The sequence below is a fragment of the Heteronotia binoei genome, chromosome 1, assembly GCF_032191835.1.
Source record: "Heteronotia binoei isolate CCM8104 ecotype False Entrance Well chromosome 1, APGP_CSIRO_Hbin_v1, whole genome shotgun sequence".
NCBI lineage: Eukaryota > Metazoa > Chordata > Lepidosauria > Squamata > Gekkonidae > Heteronotia > Heteronotia binoei.
Genome location: NC_083223.1, coordinates 262,982,154 through 263,005,559, shown reverse-complemented (window position 1 = coordinate 263,005,559; position 23,406 = coordinate 262,982,154). Strand labels below are relative to the sequence as shown.

The 23,406-nt window shown below is 49.2% G+C and overlaps 1 protein-coding gene across 1 annotated transcript in view; it reads right to left on the bottom strand.

Moving 5' to 3' along the window:
• Nucleotides 1-7,955: 7,955 nt before the first annotated feature.
• NR1I3 (nuclear receptor subfamily 1 group I member 3) overlaps nt 7,956-23,406 on the bottom strand; it is a 34,154-nt gene continuing 18,703 nt past the window's right edge. Inside the window, exons 5-9 of the mRNA XM_060257169.1 lie at nt 20,925-21,130; nt 17,980-18,125; nt 14,673-14,789; nt 12,041-12,146; nt 7,956-8,165 (exon numbers count right to left, since the gene is read on the bottom strand). Of these exons, the coding sequence (XP_060113152.1) occupies nt 8,033-8,165; nt 12,041-12,146; nt 14,673-14,789; nt 17,980-18,125; nt 20,925-21,130 (708 nt within the window). The 3' untranslated portion in view covers nt 7,956-8,032. The remainder of the gene's footprint in view (nt 8,166-12,040; nt 12,147-14,672; nt 14,790-17,979; nt 18,126-20,924; nt 21,131-23,406) is intronic.

The window sequence follows — 23,406 nt, the reverse complement described above, 5'->3', positions numbered from 1 at the left end:
AAGTTGCCAGTCCTCCCAAGAGCGTACAGGGCCTACTGTAAGCTCCAGGAGGATTGGCTACATCAGGGGTGTGTGGCCTGATAGGTTTAGGCTTATTCGATTTATGTCCCACCCTCCCTGCCGAGGCCGGCTCAGAGCGGCTTGCGGATTGTAATAAAACAACAATTCGTAGTAAAACAACAATAAAAACATTACTACAACATTCAGGTGCTAATTTCTATGCAATTAAATAACACAGCAGCTAAATCAGCGCCGTGGCCCAGATTTGGCGGGGCTTTTTAAAAAGTCGGGGGGCACCCTTTCCCATCCACTGAGGGGCTTGCCACTTCTCAGAAGCTTTCTGGGGAATGGGCAAAAGCTGGAGGCTCAGAATGTGGCCAAATTGAGGCAGCCAACCTTAAAACTTAAGACTGCACCTTGTATGCTAGCTGGGAGATTTCCCTCTACCCTCCCTCTCTCCTGCCCTGGCACTTTGCAGCCAGGAGCTCCATTAGTCCCCCCCAGCCCCAGCCCATTCCACGTGGCTTCCTCCACCTCCCTTCTCTCCACCTGCTGCTTTTGCTGCCACAGTGCCCTGTGCCCTGCTCAGCTCTCCTAGCTCTGGCTGCCACTGTTGACACTTTGCCGGCTCAGCCATGGCAAAAAGAAAATGAAAAAAGCAGACTGTGCACTGGAGGCCCCCTGGAAGTTGGGGGGGGGGGGTGCCCCCACAGGCCCCCCTGTGGCTGCAGGCTGTAGCTGAACACACATAGACGGCATTCAGTAGTCTTAAAACATCAGATCCAATGTCCTCGGCAATGGCAGTCATTTCAGTTCATTCTAGTTAATAATTAACTGCCATACACGAGCTAAAATAGCGTCGTCGTCTCGCAGGCTTTGTGGAAGAGGGCAAAAGGTCCCACAAAGCTCTGATATCCTCTGGGAGCCAATTCCACCGATATGCAAAGGAGTTCCTGCTACCAAAAAACGCCCTGGTTGGGAGTCCTTTTCTGCTCTGTAGCCAGCAGACTGTATTGACGGTGGCTCAGTGGTAGAGCATCTGCTTGGTAAGCAGAAGGTCCCAGGTTCAATCCCCGGCATCTACAACGAAAAAGGATCCAGGCAAGTAGGTGTAAAAAAACCCTCAGCTTGAGACGCTGGAGAGCCGTTGCCAGTCTATGGACCGAGGGTCTGATTCAGTATAAGGCAGCTTCATATGTTCATATATTTATATCTCAGCTTTGCACGGACGTGATCAGAAGAGGACTCCCTGCTGATCAGGGATGGGGATTGGCTGGAATAATTTTCTCATTTCCCACTTTGGGAGGAAGCGAGGCTTCCTGGTGGCGTTGGACTGGAGAATTGGAATCGGGAGGGACGGTGGCTCAGTGGTAGAGCATCTGCTTGGGAAGCAGAAGGTCCCAGGTTCAATCCCCGGAATCTCCAAAAAAGGGTCCAGGCAAATAGGTGTGAAAAACCTCAGCTTGAGACCCTGGAGAGCCGCTGCCAGTCTGAGAAGACAATACTGACTTTGATGGACCAAGGGTCTGATTCAGTATAAGGCAGCTTCATATGTTCATATATGTTCTTTTCCAGCTGCGAATCGGTTTCTGACTTCCCACCCAACTTAGAATGCTCCGTGAGAGCTTTAACTTAATGCATATATCAAAAACGAAGTTTTAAACCACAGTATTTTTCACGTATTAATTTAGACTTATTTTACAGTCCATTTTTCAGTATACAATGTTTTTTCTTCATTTGTAGGACTTCCTGAAGTCCAATGCAGATGATTGCGGTTCCCATACTGGGTGGCTGCAAGTGGGCTGCTGCTTTCAGAGTGAATCCTTCCTCAGGCAGCTCACCAAGGGATACAATTTGAATTTGGCACTGCTCTGTCTATCTCCAAAGGATCAAGCACAGCTCCACGCTTCTGTTTGTCCGTGGCTTCTCTTGAAAGTGGATGGAAGCAGCAGTCCAGTTGCAGCCACATCAGTTTGGGAACTGCAGTCACACCTGCATTGGACTTCAGGAAGTCCTACAAATGAAGAAAAAACCTTGTATATTGCTGGTGATGTTGTAGCAGCAGACACATGGTCCGTGATCCCTGGCTTTAAAATGTGCAAAATAAACATGCCACTTGAACATAAGAGAAGCCGTGTTGGATCAGGCCAGTGGCCCATCCAGTCCAAAACTGTGTCACACAGTGGCCAACAAAAAAGGTGCCATCAGGAGGTCCACACTAGAAGCCCTCCCACTGTTGTCCCCTCAATCACCGAGATTACTGCCTCAGACAGAGTTCCATCAATACCCTGTGGCTTATAGCTACTGATGGACCTCTGCTCCAGATGTTGTATCATAATGCCCCTGTACAAATCAATGGTGTAGCCTCATTTGGAATACTGTATACAATTCTGGTCACTGCACCTCAAAAAAGATATTGTAGCATTGGAAAAAGTGCAGAAAAGGGCAACTAGAATGATTGATGGACTGGAACACTTTCCCTATGAAGAAAGGTTAAAACGCTTGGGGCTCTTTAGCTTGGAGAAACATCGACTGAGGGTTGACATGATAAAGGTTTACAAGAATATGCATGGGATAGAGAAAGAAGTACTTTTCTCCCTTTTTCACAATATAAGAACTCATGGACATTCAATGAAATTGCTGAGCAGTCGAGTTAGAACTGATAAAAGGAAGTACTTCTTCACCCAAAGGGTGATTAATACATGCAATTCACTGGCACAGGAGGTGGTGGTGGCTGCAAGTATAGCCAGCTTCAAGAGAGGGTTGGATAAACATTTGGAGCAGAGGTCTATCAGTGGCTATTAGCCCCAGTGTATTGGAACTCTGTCTTGGGTAGTGATGTTCTGTGTTCTTGGCGCTTGTGGGGGGGGGCACAGTGGGAAGACTTCTAGTGTCCTGGCCCCACTGATGGACCTCCTGATGGCGCCTGGTTTTTGGGGCCACTTTGTGACACAGAGTGTTGGATTGGATGGGCCATTGACCTGATCCAACATGGCTTATGTTATGCTTTTATCCAATCCCCTCTTGAAGCTGTCTATGCTTGTAGCTGTCACTAACTCCTGTGGCTGTGAATTCTATGTGTTAATCACCCTTAGGGTGAAGAAGTATTTCCTTTAATCTGTTCTAAGCTGACTGCTCAGCAATTTCATTGAATGCCCATGAGTTCTTGTATTGTGAGAAAGGGAGAAAAGTCCTTCTTTCTCTACCTTCTCTGTCCCATGCATAATCTTGTAGACCTCTCTCATATGGCTTCCGTTGCTTTGAAGCATAGATGATAGTGTTAAAATAGAGGACTAGTAAGGGGGTAGGGAAGGATTTCAGGTGTGTCTGCAACAGAAAGAGAGATGCTGCAGGAGTGGAAAAATAAAACCAGCTTTTTAATTTATCGTTTAAAGTGCTGTGGTGGTGAAAACTCATTTCCTCCTCTTCTGATACATCCTTCAAATTACCATAGCGAGTAGGGTTGCCAACTGCTGCCTGGGGAATTCCTGGAGATTTGGAGATAGGACTTGGGGAAGGGAAGCACATCAGCAGGGTATAATGCTAATTGAACCCACCCTCCAAGAGCCCTTAATAGCCATGTAGAATAAACGTCAGATGTTTGAGAGCTGTGCGACTTGAGTGTCAGATGTTTGACAGCCAGAAGGAAGGAAGGCAAATAGATGGAGGAAGAGAGAGGTGGAAAGAAGACAACTTTAAATGCAGTCCCCAAGCTTGCCAATGGGGTGGCAGGAGCTGTGAGAGCCACGCAATATGTGTGAAAGAGCCACATGTGGCTCCTGAGCCACAGTTAGGTCACCCTGCTTCAGAGGAACTGATCTTTGTAGTCTGGAGATTCGTTGTAACTCTAGGAGATCTCCCAGCCCTAACAGCAAGTCCCCAGTTGTTCCAGAATGTAAAGAAAATGGCTCTCTGTGCTGAACTGGAACAGTATCAACGCACGAGTTGAAAAAAATTACTGATGATTGCCAGCGCAAAGGAAATTTGATGGGTCGGATAATAGATGGATGTTCGGCCTTGTCCTCAGTTGCATGGGGGAGCTGAGTTCATGGTTGCTTAGCAACGCTGTCCTGGCCAACTGGTTCCGTTCACTGAGGCCTGCAGGTCTGTGCTAAACCCCACTGACAAGAATTTACTTCAGTTCTGAGGCTGAGGGGATAAGGAGTCGGGTGCTTGGAGCAACCCAGCTGTTTGCACCCCTGTTGGAGGACAAACTGATGTGGGAGGAGTAAAAGTGGAGGTCTTTCCATGCAAACAGGAGATATTCCGCCCCCTCAAGCCTGGCAGTTATGTGCTCAGTCCGCATTAGGTACCTTCCATACAGAAAGCAGTCTGGGAGTTTAATTTCTTTTAGTTCCAGATGTTAGCTTGCATCAGAACAGCTAGATCTGAGTCTTAATAGCATCTTGGAGACCAACAAAGTTTTTGTAGAACAGCTAAATTTGAATTGAGCAGCACCTTAGAAACCAACAAGATTTTAGGGATATGCAGGGCTCTTTTTGTAGCAGGAACTCCTTTGCATATTAAACCACACATCCCTGATGTAGCCAATCCTCTGAGAGCTTACAGGGCCTATTGTAAACTCCAGGAGGATTGGCTACATCAGGGAGGTGTGGCCTAATATGCAAAGGAGATCCTGCTACAAAACCAGCCCTGGGTATGTGCTTTTAGTTTTTAAGAATATTTGTTCTTGTATCTGACGAAAGAAGCTCAACTTTCAGAAGCTCCTGGCTGAAAATCTTGTGGAATTCTTAGGTGCTTACTGGACTTTAATCCCATTTTTTTTAAAAAAAATGAACATTGGTACTGTTATCCTCGGGGCTTTTTTGTAGCAGGAACTACTTTGCATATGAGGCTACTCCCCCCTGATGTAGCCAATCCTCCCAAGAGCTTACAGGGCTCTTCTTACAGGGCCTACTGTAAGCTCTCGTAAGATTGGCTACATCAGTGGGGCATGGCCTAATATGCAAAGGAGTTCCTGCTACAGAAAAAGCCCTGGTTATCCTATATAAGCTCACCAAAGTGGTGAACCCCAGGCTTAGGATATCCTGGGGCCTAAGTTCAAATCTGTGCTTTTGTAGGAATGACGGCCTTACGTCATTTCTAAAAAGATAATTCTAATGGCTGTTAAGTCGTTGGTAGAGTTGCCAATCCCCAGGTGGGGGCAGGGGATCCCCCGGTTTGGAGACCCTCCCCCCGCTTCAGGGTCGTCAGAAAGCGGGGGAGGGGGGGGGAGAGAAATGTCTGCTGGGAACTCTATTATTCCCTATGGAGATTTATTCCCATAGAAAATCATGGAGAATTGATCTGCGGGTATCTGGGGCTGTGGGGGGGCTGTTTTTTGGGGTAGAGGCACCAAATTTTCAGTATAGTATCTAGTGCCTCTCCTCAAAATACCCCCCAAGTTTCAAAAAGATTGGACCAGGGGGTCCAATTCTATGAGCCCCAAAAGAAGGCGCCCCTATCCTTCATTATTTCCTATGGAAGGAAGGAATTGAAAAGGTGTGCCGTCCCTTTAAATGTGAGGGCCAGAACTCCCTTTGGAGTTTAATTATGCTTGTCACAGCCTTGATCCTGGCTCCACCCCCATGTCTCCTGGCTCCACCCCCAAAGTCCCCAGATATTTCTTGAATTGGACTTGGCAACCCTAGTCGTTGGCAAAGTAGAACTTGCATGTGCAGCAGCAAGATCCTTTTGAAGACCTGAAGGAAAGTAATGGGGGGGCGGGACTTTTGTCTTCCTGCCCTTTGAAGATAAATTTAGCTGGTTGGCTGTGGCTGTGGAGTATGTGGACATTTTGTTTGATTCAGCGAGTCTCCCTTTCCTTCAGTGCCTTTGGGCAGAGGCAGAAATTGTACCGGGGCCTACACCAAGAGTGTCATGCATGTGGCCCAGAGGCCAAATCAGGTCCTCGGAGGGTTCCTATCAGGCCCTCAGCAACTGGCTGTTGTCTGCTTCTTTCTCCCTCTCTTGCTTCCTTCTGTATAACAGCTTGCTTTGCAAGGCTTGCTCAATTGCACAGAAGCTACAGAGCAAAGCTTCTATTTTCTGCATTGGCTGAGGCTCCTCCCTTGGGGAGGAAGGGGGAGAGGGAGAGCTTGCTTTGCCAGGCCCTCTCAATCGCACAGCAGAGCTGAGCTACTCCTCTCTTCCTTCTATTGGCTGAAGCTTCTCCCCTCTTGTTCCCTTGGGGAGGAAAGAAAAGAGCCAGAGCTTCCTTTGGCCAGTTCCCTGGATAGCAAGGGAAAGCACTTTTAAGACCAAGTGCCAATGTTATAAGTTTATCTGTGTCCTTTATAAAGTTTATATCTCTGCTACCTAATCTTAAATAGGTACACACATGGCCTGGTCTGACATGGCCCGGCCTGACAAAGTCTCATTTATGTCAAATCCAGTCTTCATAACAGATGAGTTCGGCACCCCTGACCTAGACTGTATTTGTTAGAAGTGTGGCGGGGGGGGGGAGCAGACGGGGGGGGCAGTCTCTTCCAGGTGTGGATTTGCAGAGCCATTGAAATCGCTCCTGCGCTCAGGCTGGTGGTTCTTGCTGAGCAAATCCCATCAAACAGATACTTAATCGTGTTTTCTCAGGAGTTGCCCAGAGGCACGGTGGCGCAGGGAGAGCGGTTTGAAGGGAAGTTAGTCTAGCATGCTTCGAAAGCCCGCTGGGTTTTGACACCCCTTCTGATCACATTGCTGGCAGTCCTATAAACCCTCCTCGATTTGCCGGTTCTTACATAGCCGCGTGTGCCCTATTCTCTTTCCCGTTTTATTTTGCAAAGGTGGCCGAGGGGAGGGGGCACAGTGGGCCGTGCTTCAGTGACCATAAAACCCTATGAGAGCTTAAGAGGCAGAGCCTGGGCAGCTCAGAAAGGATCAATGGATCAGACAGGGCTGGATCATACGATGCCAGCTAAGCTGGGATCATCTGGGGAGGGGGGGGGCTGAGTGCAGGGACAGGATTGGCTGCTATTGGATTAATGGAGGATTAGTTGGCTGCGGGGGGAATATCAGGCTCAGAACGGAGAGAGGCAAGAGGTTCCGGATCTGCCACGGTAGCCCCGGCTCAAAGCGATAGGGGTAAGGGAGCCCCGTTTTGCAGAAGATCGCTAGTTCTCGGGGTTGTTTTTTATCGACGGAATTGCCCTAGCCATAGCCAGGATTTCATGTCTGGTGGGGCCCACTGCAGGATTTGTTGTTTGAGGGGGGGGGGCGGTTTGGTGGCCCTGGGCTCTCAGCACTGTAAGCTGCTTTGAGTTCCACAAGCCAGTCCCCCTTCGCCTGGGCAGTCACAGCAGCTCTGCTCCCCTAACCCGTTTCTTATGTGCCCTTCTCTCAGAGACAGAGACCTCTTGACTCTTCTCTCCCCCCCCACACACACTTTGCTGTGCATGCTGGGTAAGGGAAGGGGAGAGAAAGAAGCAAAAAGACCAGCAGCAATGCCACTACTAGTTCAGAGTGGCGGTAAGCAAAGGGGACAGCTTGGGAGGGGCCATACAGTTGGAGGAAAGGAAAGGCCCCCTGTGGAAGCACCAGTCGTTTCCAACTCTGGGGTGACGCTGCTTTCACAACGTTTTCACGGCAGACTTTTTACAGGGTGGTTTGCTGTTGCCTTCCCCAGTCATCTACGCTTTCCCCCCTGCAAGCTGGGTACTCATTTTACCGACCTCAGAAGGATGGAAGGCTGAGTCAACCTCGAGCCGGCTACCTGAAAACCCAGCTACCGCCAGGGATCGAACTCAGGTCGTGGGCAGAGCTTAGGACTGCAGTACTGGAGCTTTAACACCCTGCGCTACGGGGCTCTTCATATACCGTTGGAAGGGGGGCATAAAAGGAGGGGCCATAAAGTTGGAAGGGTGGTTTAAAAGGATGGGCCTGGCCCCTCCTGAACCCCACTGTAGCTACAGGCTTGGTCCTAGCCTAGATTTCCCATGAAGGTCACCCTGAGGTGTCCCTTTTCTTTTCAGTCTTGGTGGCTTTCAAAGCACTGGGTAATCTTAGGCGCGAGAAGCCAGTATCCGCCTTCCTCGTTTCAGCTGATAATCTCCGACAACAGCGGCGTCATGGCGGAAAAATCCTGGTCGATATGGAGGATCTGTCGGGTGTTCTCCACCTTCAGCGACCGCAGCTCCGTCAACAGCAAGAGAAGTTTGGCGTAGAGGAACCTAGGCGGAGAGGAGGGGAATGGGTCAGACCTTCCTGCCTTGGAGCCTAGTCCAGCGCTAACTGCTATACCACACTCTCTCTTTTGCACACAGGAGGGGGCTGTCCGTACTTCCTTAGGGCCAGGTCTTACCCACCTTCCAGAGAAGAGGAGCTCTGTGGCTCAGTGTCCTGAGCTCTGTGGCTCAGTGGAATTCACTGCCACAGGAGGTGGTGGCGGCCACAAGTATAGCCACCTTCAAGAGGGGTTTAGATAAAAATATGGAGCAGAGGTCCATCAGTGGCTATTAGCCACAGTATGTGTGTGTGTGTGTATATAACATTTTTTGCCACTGTGTGACACAGAGTGTTGGACTTGATGGGCCGTTGGCCTGATCCAACATGGCTTCTCTTATGTTCTTATGTTCTTATGTTCTAGTGTCAAAGCACCAGCCGGGCCTGCAGAAGGATCCCGGGTTCAGTCCCTGGCATCTCTAGCTAAAGGAGGTGGTGGTCCAAAAGACCTCTCTGCTTGAGAACCTGGGGAGCCCTCCTGCCGGTCTGAATAGGCAGTACTGACCTTGATGGACCAATTCAGTGTATGGCAGCTTCATGAATATAATAGCTCTGCCGACATAATGCCGTACTCTCTAGCCTGACCTAGATGGCTGAGGGCTAGCCTGATCTCATCAGCTCTTGGTAGCTAAGAGGGTCGGTCCTGGTTCGTACTTGAAAGGGAGACCATCAGTGAAGTCCAGGGCTGCTTTGCAGAGGCAGGCAATGGCAAAACCTCTGTTAGTTTGTCCTAATGCCCCACAAGTGTTTGTGACTTAATGATACTTCACACACACAAACACAAACATGTGTGCATACACACGCCAGTGTTCCCTCTAAGCTGAGTTAGTGTGAGCTAGCTCAGGTTTTTAGCCTCCGGCTCACACATTTGTGTCTTCGATTAGGAACAATGGCCGCAGAGCAAACTAATTTATGCAGTAGCTCACAGCTTTAACGCCAGTAGCTCATGAAGTAGAATTTTTGCTCACAAGACTCCACAGCTTAGAAGGAGCCCTTGACACACACAGTATTCTCTCTACCCCGTTCAGTATCTCATTAAAAGAAGATATATATTTTGGCCACTATGTGACACAGAGTGTTGGACTGGATGGGCCATTGGCCTGATCCAACATGGCTTCTCTTATGTTGATGACTGCAGGTTTATACCCCGCCCTTCTCTCTGAATCAGTCTCAGAGCGGCTCACAATCTCCACCCTGTGAGGTGGGTGGGGCTGAGAGGGCTCTCACAGCAGCTGCCCTTTCAAGCATAATTCCTGCGAGAGCTGTGGCTGACCCAAGGCCATTCCAGCTGCTACAAGTGGAGGAGTGGGGAATCAAACCCGGTTCTCCCAGATAAGAGTCCGCACACTTCACCGCTACACCAAACTGGCTTTCAAAACCCATATGAAAGCAACAAGGGAGTGTGTGCGTGACCGATGCACATAGTAAGGGGCACTTAAATGTCATGCGTTCCATCTGCGTTCTGGGTTTTCTGTAATTTGTCCCTCCTGAATCCCATTTCCTGTCTTTTCTTTTTTTCCATTGGAAGGGAATGACTTATTAAACCTCGTTGCTGTGACCTGCTGGCCTTAGCAAGGTTCAGCTCTGTCACCAAATGCCCGAGAAATTAACAGGACTATCCTAAAGCAGAGCTCCACCCTGTGAAGCCCAGAGCTCTTTTAGGGTAGGAGCGCACAGAAGCGGAGCACCACCTGGCACGGCACTCGGGGGAAGGCGTGGGGAGGCATCTTCAAATGGCTCCGCCATGGCTTCAGCCTTCCCCAGTGAGCCCGCTGCAGCAGGCATGCCGGGGGAAGCCCAGGGGAGCTCCTGCTGGGTTTTTTCTTTTTTAAAAAGCCCTGTCGAAGCCCATGGATATCAACTGGTTTGGAAGGGTGTAACTCTGCTCAAAAGTGGACCGGCGGTGTCACAGTGGCCGCGGTGAACTCCCATCCAAGTACTAACCAGGGGCGACTGGCTGGCTATCATACCTGCATGTTCATGTCTGCGCAAACACATGAACACCAAGGCATCGTTATGTGCTGCTGAGGCTCGGTGTGAACTGTGGCTAACACCCCGTAAGCCTCCCACACCTCTCCTTGGCATGCAGAAAATCCCTGGCATCTGCACTTAAGACAAAAGAAGAGGCTGGATTTATACTCCGCCCTTCACTTGGAGTCTCAAAGGGGCTTACAAACTCCTGCAACAGACACCTTGTGAGGTAGGTGGGGTTGAGAGAACTGCTCTGTGAGAACTTTTGACTGACCCAAGGCCATCCTGCTGGCTGGAGGAGGAGGAGGAGGAGGATGACGAGGGAAGAGGACGATGATACCCTGCCCTTCACTCTTGAGTCTCAGAGCGGCTTACAGTTTCCTTTATCTCCTTCCCCCATAACAGACACCTATGAGGTAGGTGGGGCTGAGAGAGCTCTCCCAGAAGCTACCCTATTAATGTTTAGCCTGGAGAGGGGATGTTTAGCCTGGAGAGGAGGCGGCTGAGAGGTGATATGATCACCATCTTCAAGTACTTGAAGGGCTGTCCTATAGAGGATGGTGTGGAATTGTTTTCTGTGGCCCTGGAAGGTAGGACCAGAACCAATGGGTTGGAATTAAATCAAAAGAGTTTCCAACTCAACATTAGGAAGAACTTCCTGACCGTTAGAGCGATTCCTCAGTGGAACAGGCTTCCTTGGGAGGTGGTGGGCTCTCCTGCCTTGGAGGTTTTTAAACAGTTAGATGGCCATCTGACAGCAATGAAGATCCTGTGAATTTAGGGGGAGGTGTTTGTGCGTTTCCTGCATTGTGCAGGGGGTTGGACTAGATGACCCTAGAGGTCCCTTCCTACTCTATGATTCTATGAGAGCTATGGCTGACCCAAGGCCATTCCAGCAGCTGCAAGTGGAGGAGTTGGGACTCAAACCGGGTTTTCCCAGATAAAAGTCCGGGCACTTAATCACTATACCAAACTGGCTCTCACGTGGGGAATCAAGCCCAGTTCTGTTCTTAACCACTACATCACAGCCGGCTCAAAAAAGACCAAATAATAAATGATAGAAAAGACCTCTTCCTGAGACGATGGAGAGCTGCTGCAAGTCTGAGTAGACGACATTCACTGTGATGGACCAAGGGGCAGACTCAGTATAAGGCGGGTTAATGTGTTTCCAGCAGCACCTTTGAAGCCAAGCAGATCTGGCTCGTATAGAGTCCATGAATACCACACACAACAATTTGGAATTCTGACACAGCATGGTGGGCGCAGCAACAAAATGGCTGCCGCAGGTGGTGCTGGCCACAAAATGGCTGCCACAGCCTAATGCAGTCACACAGTGTAGATCCTTGTGTTGTGCTGGCGGTTGCTGCCAAAGCAACATTTTAAAATTGTTGTGTACGTAAAGCACATGAAGCTGCCTTATACTGAATGGTCCATCAAAGTCAGTACTGTCTACTCAGACTGGCAACGGTTCTCCAGGGTCTCCAGCAGAGGTCTTCATATCACCTACCTGATCCTTTAACTGGAGATGCCAGGGATTGAACCTGGGACCTTCTGCACGTCAGATGTTCTACTGAGCCACAGCCCCTCATGGAGGATAGTTTACAGCAGAGCTTTTTTTTGTAGCAGGAACTCCTTTGCATATTAGGCCACACACCCCTGATGTAGCCAATCCTGCTGGAGCTTACAGTAGGCCCTGTACTAAGAGCCCTGTAAGCTCAGGAGGATTGGCTACATCAGGGGTGTGTGGCCTAATATACAAAGGAGTTCCTGCTGCAAAAAAATCCCTGATTTTCAGCAATAGCCCAAATGATGTGTGAAGCATTTCAGAGTGCAGAAGCTGCTGCTTACTCACCTGCCTTCAGGTAAAGGGTGCCGCTGGTCAATGTAGTTTTTCAGCGTGAGGGCAATTTTCTCTTGAGTCTGGTCAATCTCGTCCCGCTGCATGACTTCCAAGTTGTCTGCAAAGGGGGCAGGGTTTCAGCAATGGGAGATGAGGGAAAGGAGCAGAGCAGAAAAGCTGAGGGTCAGGCCTGATCCTGAGGGGGCATGGAAAGCCCACGTTGTGGAATGGTTTTGGTAATGGGGCTTGGAGTCCCCAACCTTCTTGAGCCTGTGAACACATTTGGAATTCTGACACAGCACGGTGGGCGCAGCAACAAAATGGCTGCCGCAGGGGGTGGAGCTGGCCACAAAATGGCTGCCACAGCCTAATGCAGTCACACAGCGTAGATTCTTGTGTTGTGCTGGCGGTTGCTGCCAAAGCAACATTTTTAAAAAATCTGCACAATCTAATCTCCAGTTGCCAATCAGAAGCCTAGTTGAGCAAATACCCTACCTGGCCCCACCCACTTCCTAAAAACACTTGGTGGGCACCAGAAAAGGTTTTGGCAGGTGCCGTGGCCTCCATGGGCACCAGGTCAAGAACCCCTGGACTGTTCCCCCTCTTGGCATGGAAGCTCATTGGGCAGCCTTGGGCTTATCACACATTTGCAGTCTAGCCTACCTCACCAGGGATAAAATGGAGGAGTGGAGGAGGAAATGAGACACTGTGGTGAAAGGTGGAGTGTATATACAGTACAAAAATTAAAATGGGGAAATTTGGGTGATGATGGGACTGTCTAACCATCATGGGTCTACTTGGTGTAGTGGTTAAATGTGCAGACTCTTATCTGGGAGAACTGGGTTTGATTCCCTACTCCTCCCCTTGGAGCTGCTGGAATGGCCTTAGGTCAGTCATTGCTCTCGCAGGAATTCTCCTTGAAAGGGCAGCTGCTGTAAGAGCTCTCTCATCCCCACCTACTTCACAGGGTGTCTGTTGTGGGAGAGAAAGGTAAAGGAGATTGTGAGCCACTCTGAGTTTCGGACTGTAGGGAGGGTATAAATCCAGTATCATCTTCTTTTGAACACCATTACACGTGCGTGTGTGTGTGTGAGAGAGAGCACTAGGAAGGAGTTTTTAAAGTGTGGTTAACTTATGGCAATGGCAAGGGGAAGGCAATGGCAAACCACCCCGTAAAAACGTTGTGAAAGCAATGTCACCCCAGAGTTGGCAACGACTGGTGCTTGCGCAGGGGACTACTATTTTTTTAACTTATAAATGATATATTTCTTTTCAAAGGAAAAGTCACACAGCACATGCTCAGAGGTATGTTGACTTCAGGCCCATTCAAAACTTCTTTCACATCTGGGGAAAGTAGGGTTGCCAAGTCCCCAGCCTTGCCTGGCGGGGGACTTTCACATGCATGTGACACAATGACATCACCTGGAAGAGACGTCATCGCGCTGGTGACGTCACTCAAAGCTGCTCTAGGCATTTCTGGGAAAACTCTATGGTTTCCCGGGATGCTTTAGCCATTTGGGAGGGGAAAATTCTATGGTACCTATTGTAGCATAGAGTTTTTCCCTCCCAAATGGCTAGAGCATCCGGGAAAAACCATAGAGTTTTCCCGGAAATGTCTAGAGCGGCTGTGAGCGACATCACCTTCATCTTCCGGGTGATGTCATCACACCAACGACGTCAGGGGAGGTTCTACCTGCCGGCCCAATGTGGGCCGGTGGATTGGGAACCTCCTGAGCGGGGGAACCCCCACCCAGACTGGGGGCTTGGCAGCCCTAGGAGAAAGCTGCAATGCATATGCCCCGACTTGGCCGGCCCAGGCGAGCCTAATCTTGTCAGATCTCAGAAGCAAAGCAGGGCCAGGCCTGGTCAGAATTAAGAAAGGAGACCACCAGGGAATTCCAGTGAGGAGGCAGAGGCAGGCAAGCCACTCCTGTTCCTCTGGCCTTGAAAACTGTACAGGGCCGCTGTAATTTGGCTGTGACTTGATGCCACCATCAGATGTGCAGAGTGCCAGATTTTTTCCAGTTGAGCCGCATGATTATTCGCTGCAACTGTTGCAATCACACAAGGCCTGTAAAATGGAGCTGTTCCGCCAGGCCTTTTGGTTCAAGCAACGGATGTTGACTATCCTCGGCCTCTCTGGCTTCAGATGCCCACAGTGCTTTCGTATTATTGGCGCTCAACTTAATCCGTCCTGATCCATCACCCCTCTAGCATGGGGCTAGCTACACGGAATGATGCCAACTGCCAAACTGTCAGCTAGGAACTTTATCTATTTAACGATTAATCTTATTTGTAGGGTGTTGATGATTGGTGCTTTAAATTGTCTTTGCTGATGTGATGTGCGCTGCCCTGAGCCTGCTCATGAGGTAGGGCGGGATACAAATCACCGGGGCTTTTTTTGTAGCAGAAACTCCTTTGCATATTAGGCCACACCCCCACTGATGTAGCCAATCCTCCTGGAGCTTACAGTAGGTTCCGCACTAAGAGCCCTGTAAGCGCTTGGAGGATTGACTACATCAGGGATGTATGGCCTAGGGTGCAAAGGAATTCCTGCTACAAAAAAGAGCCCTGCAAATCACAAAAAAATAAAAATAATAATCTGCCTTTGGACGAAGGGAGAAGCACCGGTGGGAGGTCTTACCTGGATAGAACAGCACTAGGGCTTGTAACAGGACGTATTCGGCCTCATGCAGCCTCAGCTTCTTCAGGCTGATATGAAATTTCAGCAGCGGCTCTAAGTAGATCTGCTGGAATCCAGCTGGAAGAGAGTGGAGTCAGACAGCAAAGTGAGTGGTTTGTGCAGCTGTAATAACCGGTTATCTCAGTTATTAGGTGAAGTGAAAGACCTCAGAGACCCTGGAGAGAGCGGCTGCCAGTCTGAGTAGGCAATACTGACCTGAATGGACCAAGGGTCCGATTCAGTAGAAGGCAGCTTCATGTTTGTTTAGGGCAGGGGTAGCTGAATGATGGCTCGGGAGCCACATGTGGTCTTTCACACATATCATATGGCACTTGAAGTCACTGTAAAAGTCACTGTGTGACACAGAGTGTTGGACTGGATGGGCCATTTGCCTGATCCAAAATGGCTTCTCTTATGTTCTTATGTTCACTGCCCTGTTGGCCAGCTTAGAGAAGGCATTTTTCTCTTTAAATCACTTCACCAAGCCAAGCCAGCTGGCGGCTTGGGGAATGCATTTAAAATTAAAGTTGTTTTTTTTCTACCTCTCCTTCCTCTCCCCATCTTCCTCCCTTCCTTCCCTCCCTCGAAAATGTAACATTCATGTCTTGCGGCTCTCAAACATCTGATGTTTATTCTATGTGGCTCTTACATTAAGCAAGTTTGGCCACCCGTGGTTTAGGGAGAGGTTGTGGCTCATTGGAAGTGCCTCTGCTTTGCGTGCAGAAGGTCCCAAATTCAATCCTTGGTATCTCCAGCTTAAAAGGAACAGGCAGTTAGGTGATGAGAAAGACCTCAGCCTGAGACCCTGGAGAGCGGCTGCCAGTCTAAGTAGACAACGCTGACCTTGAGGGACTTGAAGGTCTGATTCAATATAAGGCAGCTTCGTGTAATAAACCTGGTTCGAGAGAAGCCAAACTGGATATTCTCTGTTAAACTCGGGTATTCCTGGACAAAAAAACATACCTTCCTCCGGCCACACGAGGGCGCATCTTCATAACAAATCCATGGCCATGCTACCCCTTTGCATGACCAGTGATAGGAACCTTATAACTGTGACAGGTTCTGGAAGGCGCCAAGGTCAGGCCTTGCTTCTCAAATCTCATTGGCCCAGCAGGGGCCCCTACTCCTACTTTGGGCTGAAAACAGTAACCAGGGGGAAATCATTATTGGTGCACGCATCCTGCTGTATCCATGTGGGGGTGGAGGGCAGCTTATGAGCAAAACAGCCGTGGGTGTTCAAGAAGAAGAAGTATTATCTCTAAACAAGCGAATTGTGAGGGCTGTTGTTAAATAAAAAACGTACATCTTCATCTCCCATCTGGCCAGAGTGAGAATGAGAGGGTTTTGAACCTTTTTTTCCTGTGCTATTTTCCTGATCTAAAATATGCCCACCCCCACCCCCAGGTCAAGCTGCTGCCACCTCCTAATGGGAGACAGCAACATATGGGGAAGAGTTAAATGTCCACTTTCCTGTGGGAGGGTTCTAATCCAAATAATGGATCTACAGCTCTCTTGGTAATAACAGCAACAACAAAAACATTTTGCAGCTCCAGCTAGAGGTTGTCCTTTCGGGGTGTGGGGGGGGTGGGGTTGCCATTAAATTGCAACTAACTGCAATGTCATAGAAGGAGCCCCGTGGCGCAGAGTGGTAAAGCTGCAATACTGCAGTCCAAGCTCTGCTCACAACCTGAGTTCAATCCCAGCGGAAGCTGGCTTCAGGTAGCTGGCTCCAGGTCGACTCAGCCTTCCATCCTTCCGAGGTCAGTAAAATGAGTACCCAGCTTGCTGGCGGGGAAAGCGTAGATGATTGGGGAAGGCAATGGCAAACCATCCCATAAAAAACGTCTGCCATGAAAACATCACGGTGCGACGTCATCCCAGAGTTGGGAATGACTGATGCTTGCACAGGGGACAACCTTTACCTTTACTATGGCAATGTCATAGAGTTTTCAAGGCAAGAGACATTCAGAAGTGATTTGCCATTACCTCCCTCTGTGTCATGACCCTGGACTTCCTGGTGATCTCTAGGATTGCGAGACCTCTGTTGGAAAATACCTGGAGACTCTGGGGGTGGAGCTGGGAGAAGGCGGGGTTTGGGGAGGGGAGGAGCCTCAGCAGGGTACAATACCATAGAGTTCACCCTTCAAAGCAGCCATTTCCTCCAGGGGAGCTGATCTCTGCCAGCTGGAGATCAGTTGTAAAAGCGGGAGATCTCCAAGCCCCACCTGGAGGCTAAAAACATCTTACACAATACTGCGATTCTACAAGACTGCCATTCTGGAAGTCGGAATGTTACAAGCACTTTTGCACAAACGCCTTTTGCCTTTCAGGTGTGGAGTTTGGACTTTTAATTAGTCTGGGTTAGATTCAAGGTTTTGGTTATGACCTTTAAGGCCTTGAGTGGTCTGGGACCAATGTATCTACGGGACCGCCTCCTCCACTATGTCCCCGAAAGGGCGTTGCGCTCCAGTAGTTGAAATCTGCTAGTGATCCTTGGCCTGAAAGAGGTATGACTGTCCTCAACAAGGGCCAAGGCTTTTTCAGTCCTGGCCCCGACTTGGTGGAACGCTCCGCCAGAAGACATCAGGGCCCTGAAGGATCTTTTACAGTTTCGCAAGGCCTGTAAGGCAGAGATGTCCCACCAAACCTTTGCATGAGGACAGCGGCAGTTGCCGTGCTGGTACCTTTTCCTCTCCCCCCCTCTTGGGAGGATCCCCCCACCCCTGATGTGGTGTAATGACCGAATAAGAGCACTTTAGGGTTTGTCATTTTTAATGTAACTGATTTTATATTTATGTATTTTTTACGGTTGTACATTGCCCTGAGCCTGGCGGTAGCTGGGAAAGGGCGAATCATCAAATGTAATAAATAATAAATAAGAGAATTGGGGGGGGGGGCATTGGATATTTAATCACTGTGGCCGTTTATACTGTTATGAATTGAGGGGTTTTCGATTAGCAACGTGAGTTGTGAGATGCGAGTAGATTCAAGCTTTATAAATAGAGTATTTAATAATTTGTAAGAGAGCGGCAGTTTTGTTTAATCACGGTATTCTGTAGTGTTTTCCTCTTGTCCGTGATTCTCCTGTATTGTTTTTTCCACCTGGGAACTCCTCTATCTCCCATCGAAGTACTAACCAGGGCTGACCCGGCTTAGCTCCCAAGAGCTGACGAGATTGGGCCGCCCAGATCAGGGCAAGGTCTTCCTACATCTCGTCTTTCAGGGCATCCTGTGACGCGCAGCTTTAGGCTCCCTTCCTGCAGCTTACCCAGGGCGCCATCTTGGACGGTGTAGCAGTGTTGTCCGCACTCCCACGCGTTGGTTTCTTCATTGAAGACTGTGTTGAACTGGATCTGGCAGATCTCAATAGTAGCCCCTTTGAGGAGTGAGATCTGATCCTCAATTGGCAGGCTTCTAGGGAGAAACAAAATGAAAGCTGTAAGCCAGGGGTGGGGAACCTCCGTCCCAAGGGCCGTATGCGGCCCTCGAGGTCACTTGGTGTGGTCCTTGGGGATTGCTGGGCTGAACTGAGCCACGTGGCAGCCTCTCTGGGGCCTGGCTGGCCAGTGAGGATCGTGGGGCTCAGTCATGCTGTGCGGCAGCCTCCCCAGGGCCAGGCAGGGATCACAGGGCCCAGATGTACTGTGCAGCTGCCTCCCTGGGGCCCGGCCGGCTGGCCAGAATTGCTGCAGGGCCTGGAATAGTTACTGTCACAGTTCAGGTAAGTTTCCTCCTCATTTCTTTATTCCCCTTTCTTTTCATTTCTTCCCCCCATTTCTTTTGTTCCCCTTTATTCCCATTCCTTTATTTATTGATTATCCCAGATGGTGTGGCCTAATATGCTAGTGAGTGTGTGAATTAATATGCTAATATTAGGGAATGTGGTCTAATATGCTACTGAGTTCCTGCTGGGCTTTTTCTACAAAAAAGCCCTGAATCTATGCATTTTCCTAGGGTGGCGGGCCAGGTGTGTGTGTGTGTGCGCCACACTGGGCTCTCCCCACATGACTTCAAATAGAAAAACAATTATTTGCATCAAATTTGCCAGCCTGAATCATTCTCCCTTGGTGGAGCACTGTTTTTTAAGTTGATAATTTTTTATGGCCTGCAAATGATGTTATGAATATCCATATGACCCTTGGCAGGAAAAAGATTCCCCACCCCTGCTGTAAGCCATGAGATTCACTCAACTGTGGACCCAGTCTCTAGCCCAGGGGTGGCCAAACTTGCTCAATGTAAGAGTCACACAGAATAAATATATTTTTGAGAGCCCCTGAACCGCTGTGAGGGTGAGCGCATAACAGCATTCAGTCCTGTAAGGAAGAAAGCGTGGCATACAAAATGTTAAACAAAACAAAAAAACATGCTGGATGTACTAAGATCTATAGGGGTGTCAAGCTCATTTGTTATAAGGGTCGGATCTGACACAAATGAGACCTCAACCGGTTCCCCACTAGCCTTATGCCGCTCTCGCTCTCCTCTTCTCCTTGGGGCTTCTGTCGGATTTTACACTATCTGCCCCGGGGCTGCAACTCACTCCGCCTTTTTCGCTCAGCAAACAAGATCCTCTAAAAACTGGTTTGCCGCGTGAAAAAGGCGCAGCGAGTTGCAGCCCGGAGGCAGAGAGTGTGAAATCCGACAGAAGCCACATGGAGAAGACGAGTGTGAGAGCAGAATAAGGCTAGCGGGGAATCGATCTTTGTCAGTCCAGGCCATGTGCATCATAAACTGTAATGCCAGGAGCAGAGATAGAAGCTTTATAAAGGACTAGGGCTTACGATCCCCAGACGGGCAGGGGAAAACAAAGCCAAAAGCTACCGCGATGTTCAGCCTCCAAAAAATTAAAGCCAATGATCCAAAATTATAGAAACCTAATAAATATAAGCGTTTTACGAACAGTAAACACTTCCTTGGAGGGTTTGAAAGACTGATTAACTTCACTGTTTGTAAAAACAATTATATTTATTATGTTTCGATAATTTTGGATCATTGGCTTTCATTTTTTGGAGGTTGATCATCACGGTAGTTTTTTGCTTTGTCTTCCCCTGCCTTCTCTTGCTGTGATTCTCTACTTCGGCTACACAATCCCCAGGTGGGGGCAGGGGATCCCCCGGTTTGGAGGCCCTCCCCCCGCTTCAGGGTCATCAGAAAGTGGTGACAGGGGGAGGGAAATGTCTGCTGGGCATTCCATTATTCCCTATGGAGACCGATTTCCATAGGGCAGGTGTGGCCAACGGTAGCTCTCCAGATCTTTTTTTTGCCTACAACTCCCATCAGCCCCAGCCAGCATGGCCAATGGTTGGGGCTGATGGGAGTTGTAGGCAAAATACATCTGGAGAGCTACCGCTGGCCACTCCTACCATAGGGTATAATGAAGAATTGATCCATCGATATCTGAGGCTCAAGGGGGGGGGGCTGTTTTTTGAGGTAAAGGCACCAAATTTTCTGCATGGCATCCGGTGCCTCTCCTCAAAATACCCTCCGAGTTTCAAAAAGATTGGACCTAGGAGTCCAATTCTATGAGCCCCCACAGAAGGTGCCCCTATCCTTCATTATTGCCAGTGGAGGGAAGGCATTTCAAAGGTGTGCAGCCCCTTTCAAGGAGATGGCCAGTGCTCCCTTTGGAGTTCAATCATGCTTGTCACACCCTTGCTCCTGGCTCTACCCCTGAATTCCCCTGAGATTTCTTGAATTGAACTTGGCAGCCCTATAAAGGACATAGACAAACACAAAGATTTGTTTTTTAACTTAAAACATTAGCGCTTGTTGGTCTTAAATGTGCTTTTTTTGTATCTCTCCCATGGGATCCAGAGAATTGGACAAAGGAAGCTGTGACTCTTTCTTTCCTTTCCCAGGGGACCAGAAGGGGGAGGAGCCTCAGTTAATAGAAAGAAGAGAGGCTTGGCTCAGTAGCTCTGCAGTGCGATTGAGAGAAACTGGCAAAGCAAGCTCTCCCTCCCCCCCTTCTTCCCCAAGGGAGATTCCTCAGTCAATGGAGAAAATAGAGGTTTTGTTCTGTAGCTCTGGTGCGATTGAGCAAGCCTTGCAAAGCAAGTTGTGATGCAGAAGGAAGCAATAGAGAGGGAGAAGACCACAGTCAATTGCTCGGGGGCCTGATAGGAGCCCTCCGAGGGTCTAATTTGGCCCCTGGGCCACATGTTTGACACCCCTGCAATCACGTGTGCCCCCCTCCCCTCCCAATGCAGATCTAACCTGAAAGAGGGTATTGCCTTGGCAAACTGGATCACTTGCTGGATCATGAAGGTGCTCATATCGGCAAAGAGCGGCAGCATGGAGAACACGTCCGGGAGGACCTCTTCTGGGTAGCTCTCCACGTGGTCTTGTGGGCAGTGGGGAGGCATGGCGGGATCCTGAGGGCTTCGAGCCCTTGGACTGTGGATGTACAGGCGCACTGGAGGCTGGAGAAAGAGGCTAGTTAAGAGGGGACAGAAGGGTGAAGGCACTCAGTAAACAGACGCCCCCATGAAACAGCTGGTCCTCATGAGAAATTGAAGAAGATTTATATCCTGCCCTCCACTCTGAGTCTCAGAGCGGCTCACAATCTCCTTTACCTTCCTCCCCCCACAACAAATGCCCTGTGAGGTGGGTGGGGCTGAGAGAACTCTCCCAGAAGCTGCCCTTTCAAGGACAACTCCTACGAGAGCTACGGCTGACCCAAGGCCATTCCAGCAGGTGCAAGTGGAGGAGTGAGGAATCAAACCCGGTTCTCCCAGATAAAAGCCCGCACACTTTACCACTACACCAAACTGGCTCTCAGTTGGACAACTGGCTCTCAAAATGGACAGAAGCTTTAAAAGCGGGGGCCGGGAATTGCCTCTAAAAGGTTTTTTATGAACTGGAAGAGAGTTGTTTTCCTGGCTTCTCCTCCCTCCTTTTCTCTTATAAAACCAGTTCATAACAAATTACTATTCCAAGGGCTGTGTGGGCAGGCAGGCTAACAACAGCTATTTATTCATATTATTACTGCGACAGGTAGTTTCTCTCTCAGGCCCCAAACGGGTTCCTTTGCAGAGGTGCCTGTTTGATTGTTTCTCGGAGGACGTGAGCTTTTAAATACTGCATATGTGATTCATTTCAATGATGGTATTTGTGGCTTGTTGTGACTGGGCTGTGAAGGGGCCTAGATATATTCTTTTTCTCGGTTAAAAAAAAAATCAGGCAGAATGAAACTGGCTACAGAGAAATCTCCATCCTGAGTATGCTGGCTTCTCCGCTGCACACCGGCTCCTGCGGCTGCGTCCCGGGAAGGGAAACTGGGAAATCAGAGGAGGAGGAGAGCTCAGATGAGAGGAGGGCTTGCGGAACTCACTGCCACAAGGTGCGGTTGTGGTGACTGGCTCAGATGGATTTTAAAAAGGGGGTTGGATAGATTTACGGAGGACACCTCTATTGTTGGCTGTTTGCTGTAACCTTTTTTGTAGCAGGAACTCCTTTGCATATTAGGCCACACCTTTCTAATGTAGCTAATTCTCCTGGAGCTTACAGTAGGCCCTGTACTTAGAGCCCTGTAAGGAATTCTAGCAGGACCTCCTTTACCTATTAGGCCACACACCCCTGATGTAGCCAATCCTCCTGGAGCTTCCAGTAGGCCCTGTACTTCGAGCCCTGTAAGGAATTCTAACAGGACCTCCTTTGCCTATTAGGCCACACACCCCTGATGTAGCCAATCCTCCTGGAGCTTCCAGTAGGCCCTGTACTAAGAGCCCTGTAAGGAATTCTAACAGGACCTCCTTTGCCTATTAGGCCACACACCCCTGATATAGCCAATCCTCCTGGAGCTTCCAGTAGGTCCTGTACTAAGAGCCCTGTAAGGAATTCTAGCAGGACCTCCTTTACCTATTAGGCCACACCCCCCTGATGTAGCCAATCCTCCTGGAGCTTCCAGTAGGCCCTGTACTAAGAGCCCTGTAAGGAATTCTAGCAGGACCTCCTTTACCTATTAGGCCACACCCCCCTGATGTAGCCAATCCTCCTGGAGCTTCCAGTAGGCCCTGTACTAAGAGCCCTGTAAGGAATTCTAGCAGGACCTCCTTTGCATATTAGGCCACACCTCCATAATGTAGCTAATTCTGGAGCTTACAGTAGGCTCTGTAAGCTCTTGAAGGATTGGCTACATCAGGGGTGTGTGGCCTAATATGCAAAGGACCTCCTGCTAGAATTCCACCCATGAATGGTCTGATTCGGTATAAGGCAGCTTCATGCGTGTTCACGACTAAAAAGGTCAAGGTAGTCCCCTGTGCGAGCACCAGTCGTTTTTCCAACTCTGGGGTGACGTCCCGTCATGTTTTCACAGCAGACTTTTTACGGGGTGGTTTGCCATTGCCTTCCCCAGTCATCTACACTTTACTCCCAGCAAGCTGGGTGCTCACTGCTACTACTGATTAATGATTATTATTTATTGTTCGCTTCATGTGTAGTCCGCCTTTCTCACAGGGACTCAAGGCGGGTTGCAAACACAATAAGAGCTGTTCGATCAATCAATAAGCAAACTGCAAAAAGCGATTGGAAAAAAAATTATAACAGCAAAGATTCTCAACAAAATAATGTCGAAGGTTCCAGATTCAGGTTCAACCCCTGCCATCTCCAGTTAAAAACGTCGGGTTGTAGGTGACGTGAACAGGGCTTTTTTTTTTTTTTTGTAGCAGGAGCTCCTTTGCACAGTAGGCCACCTGCC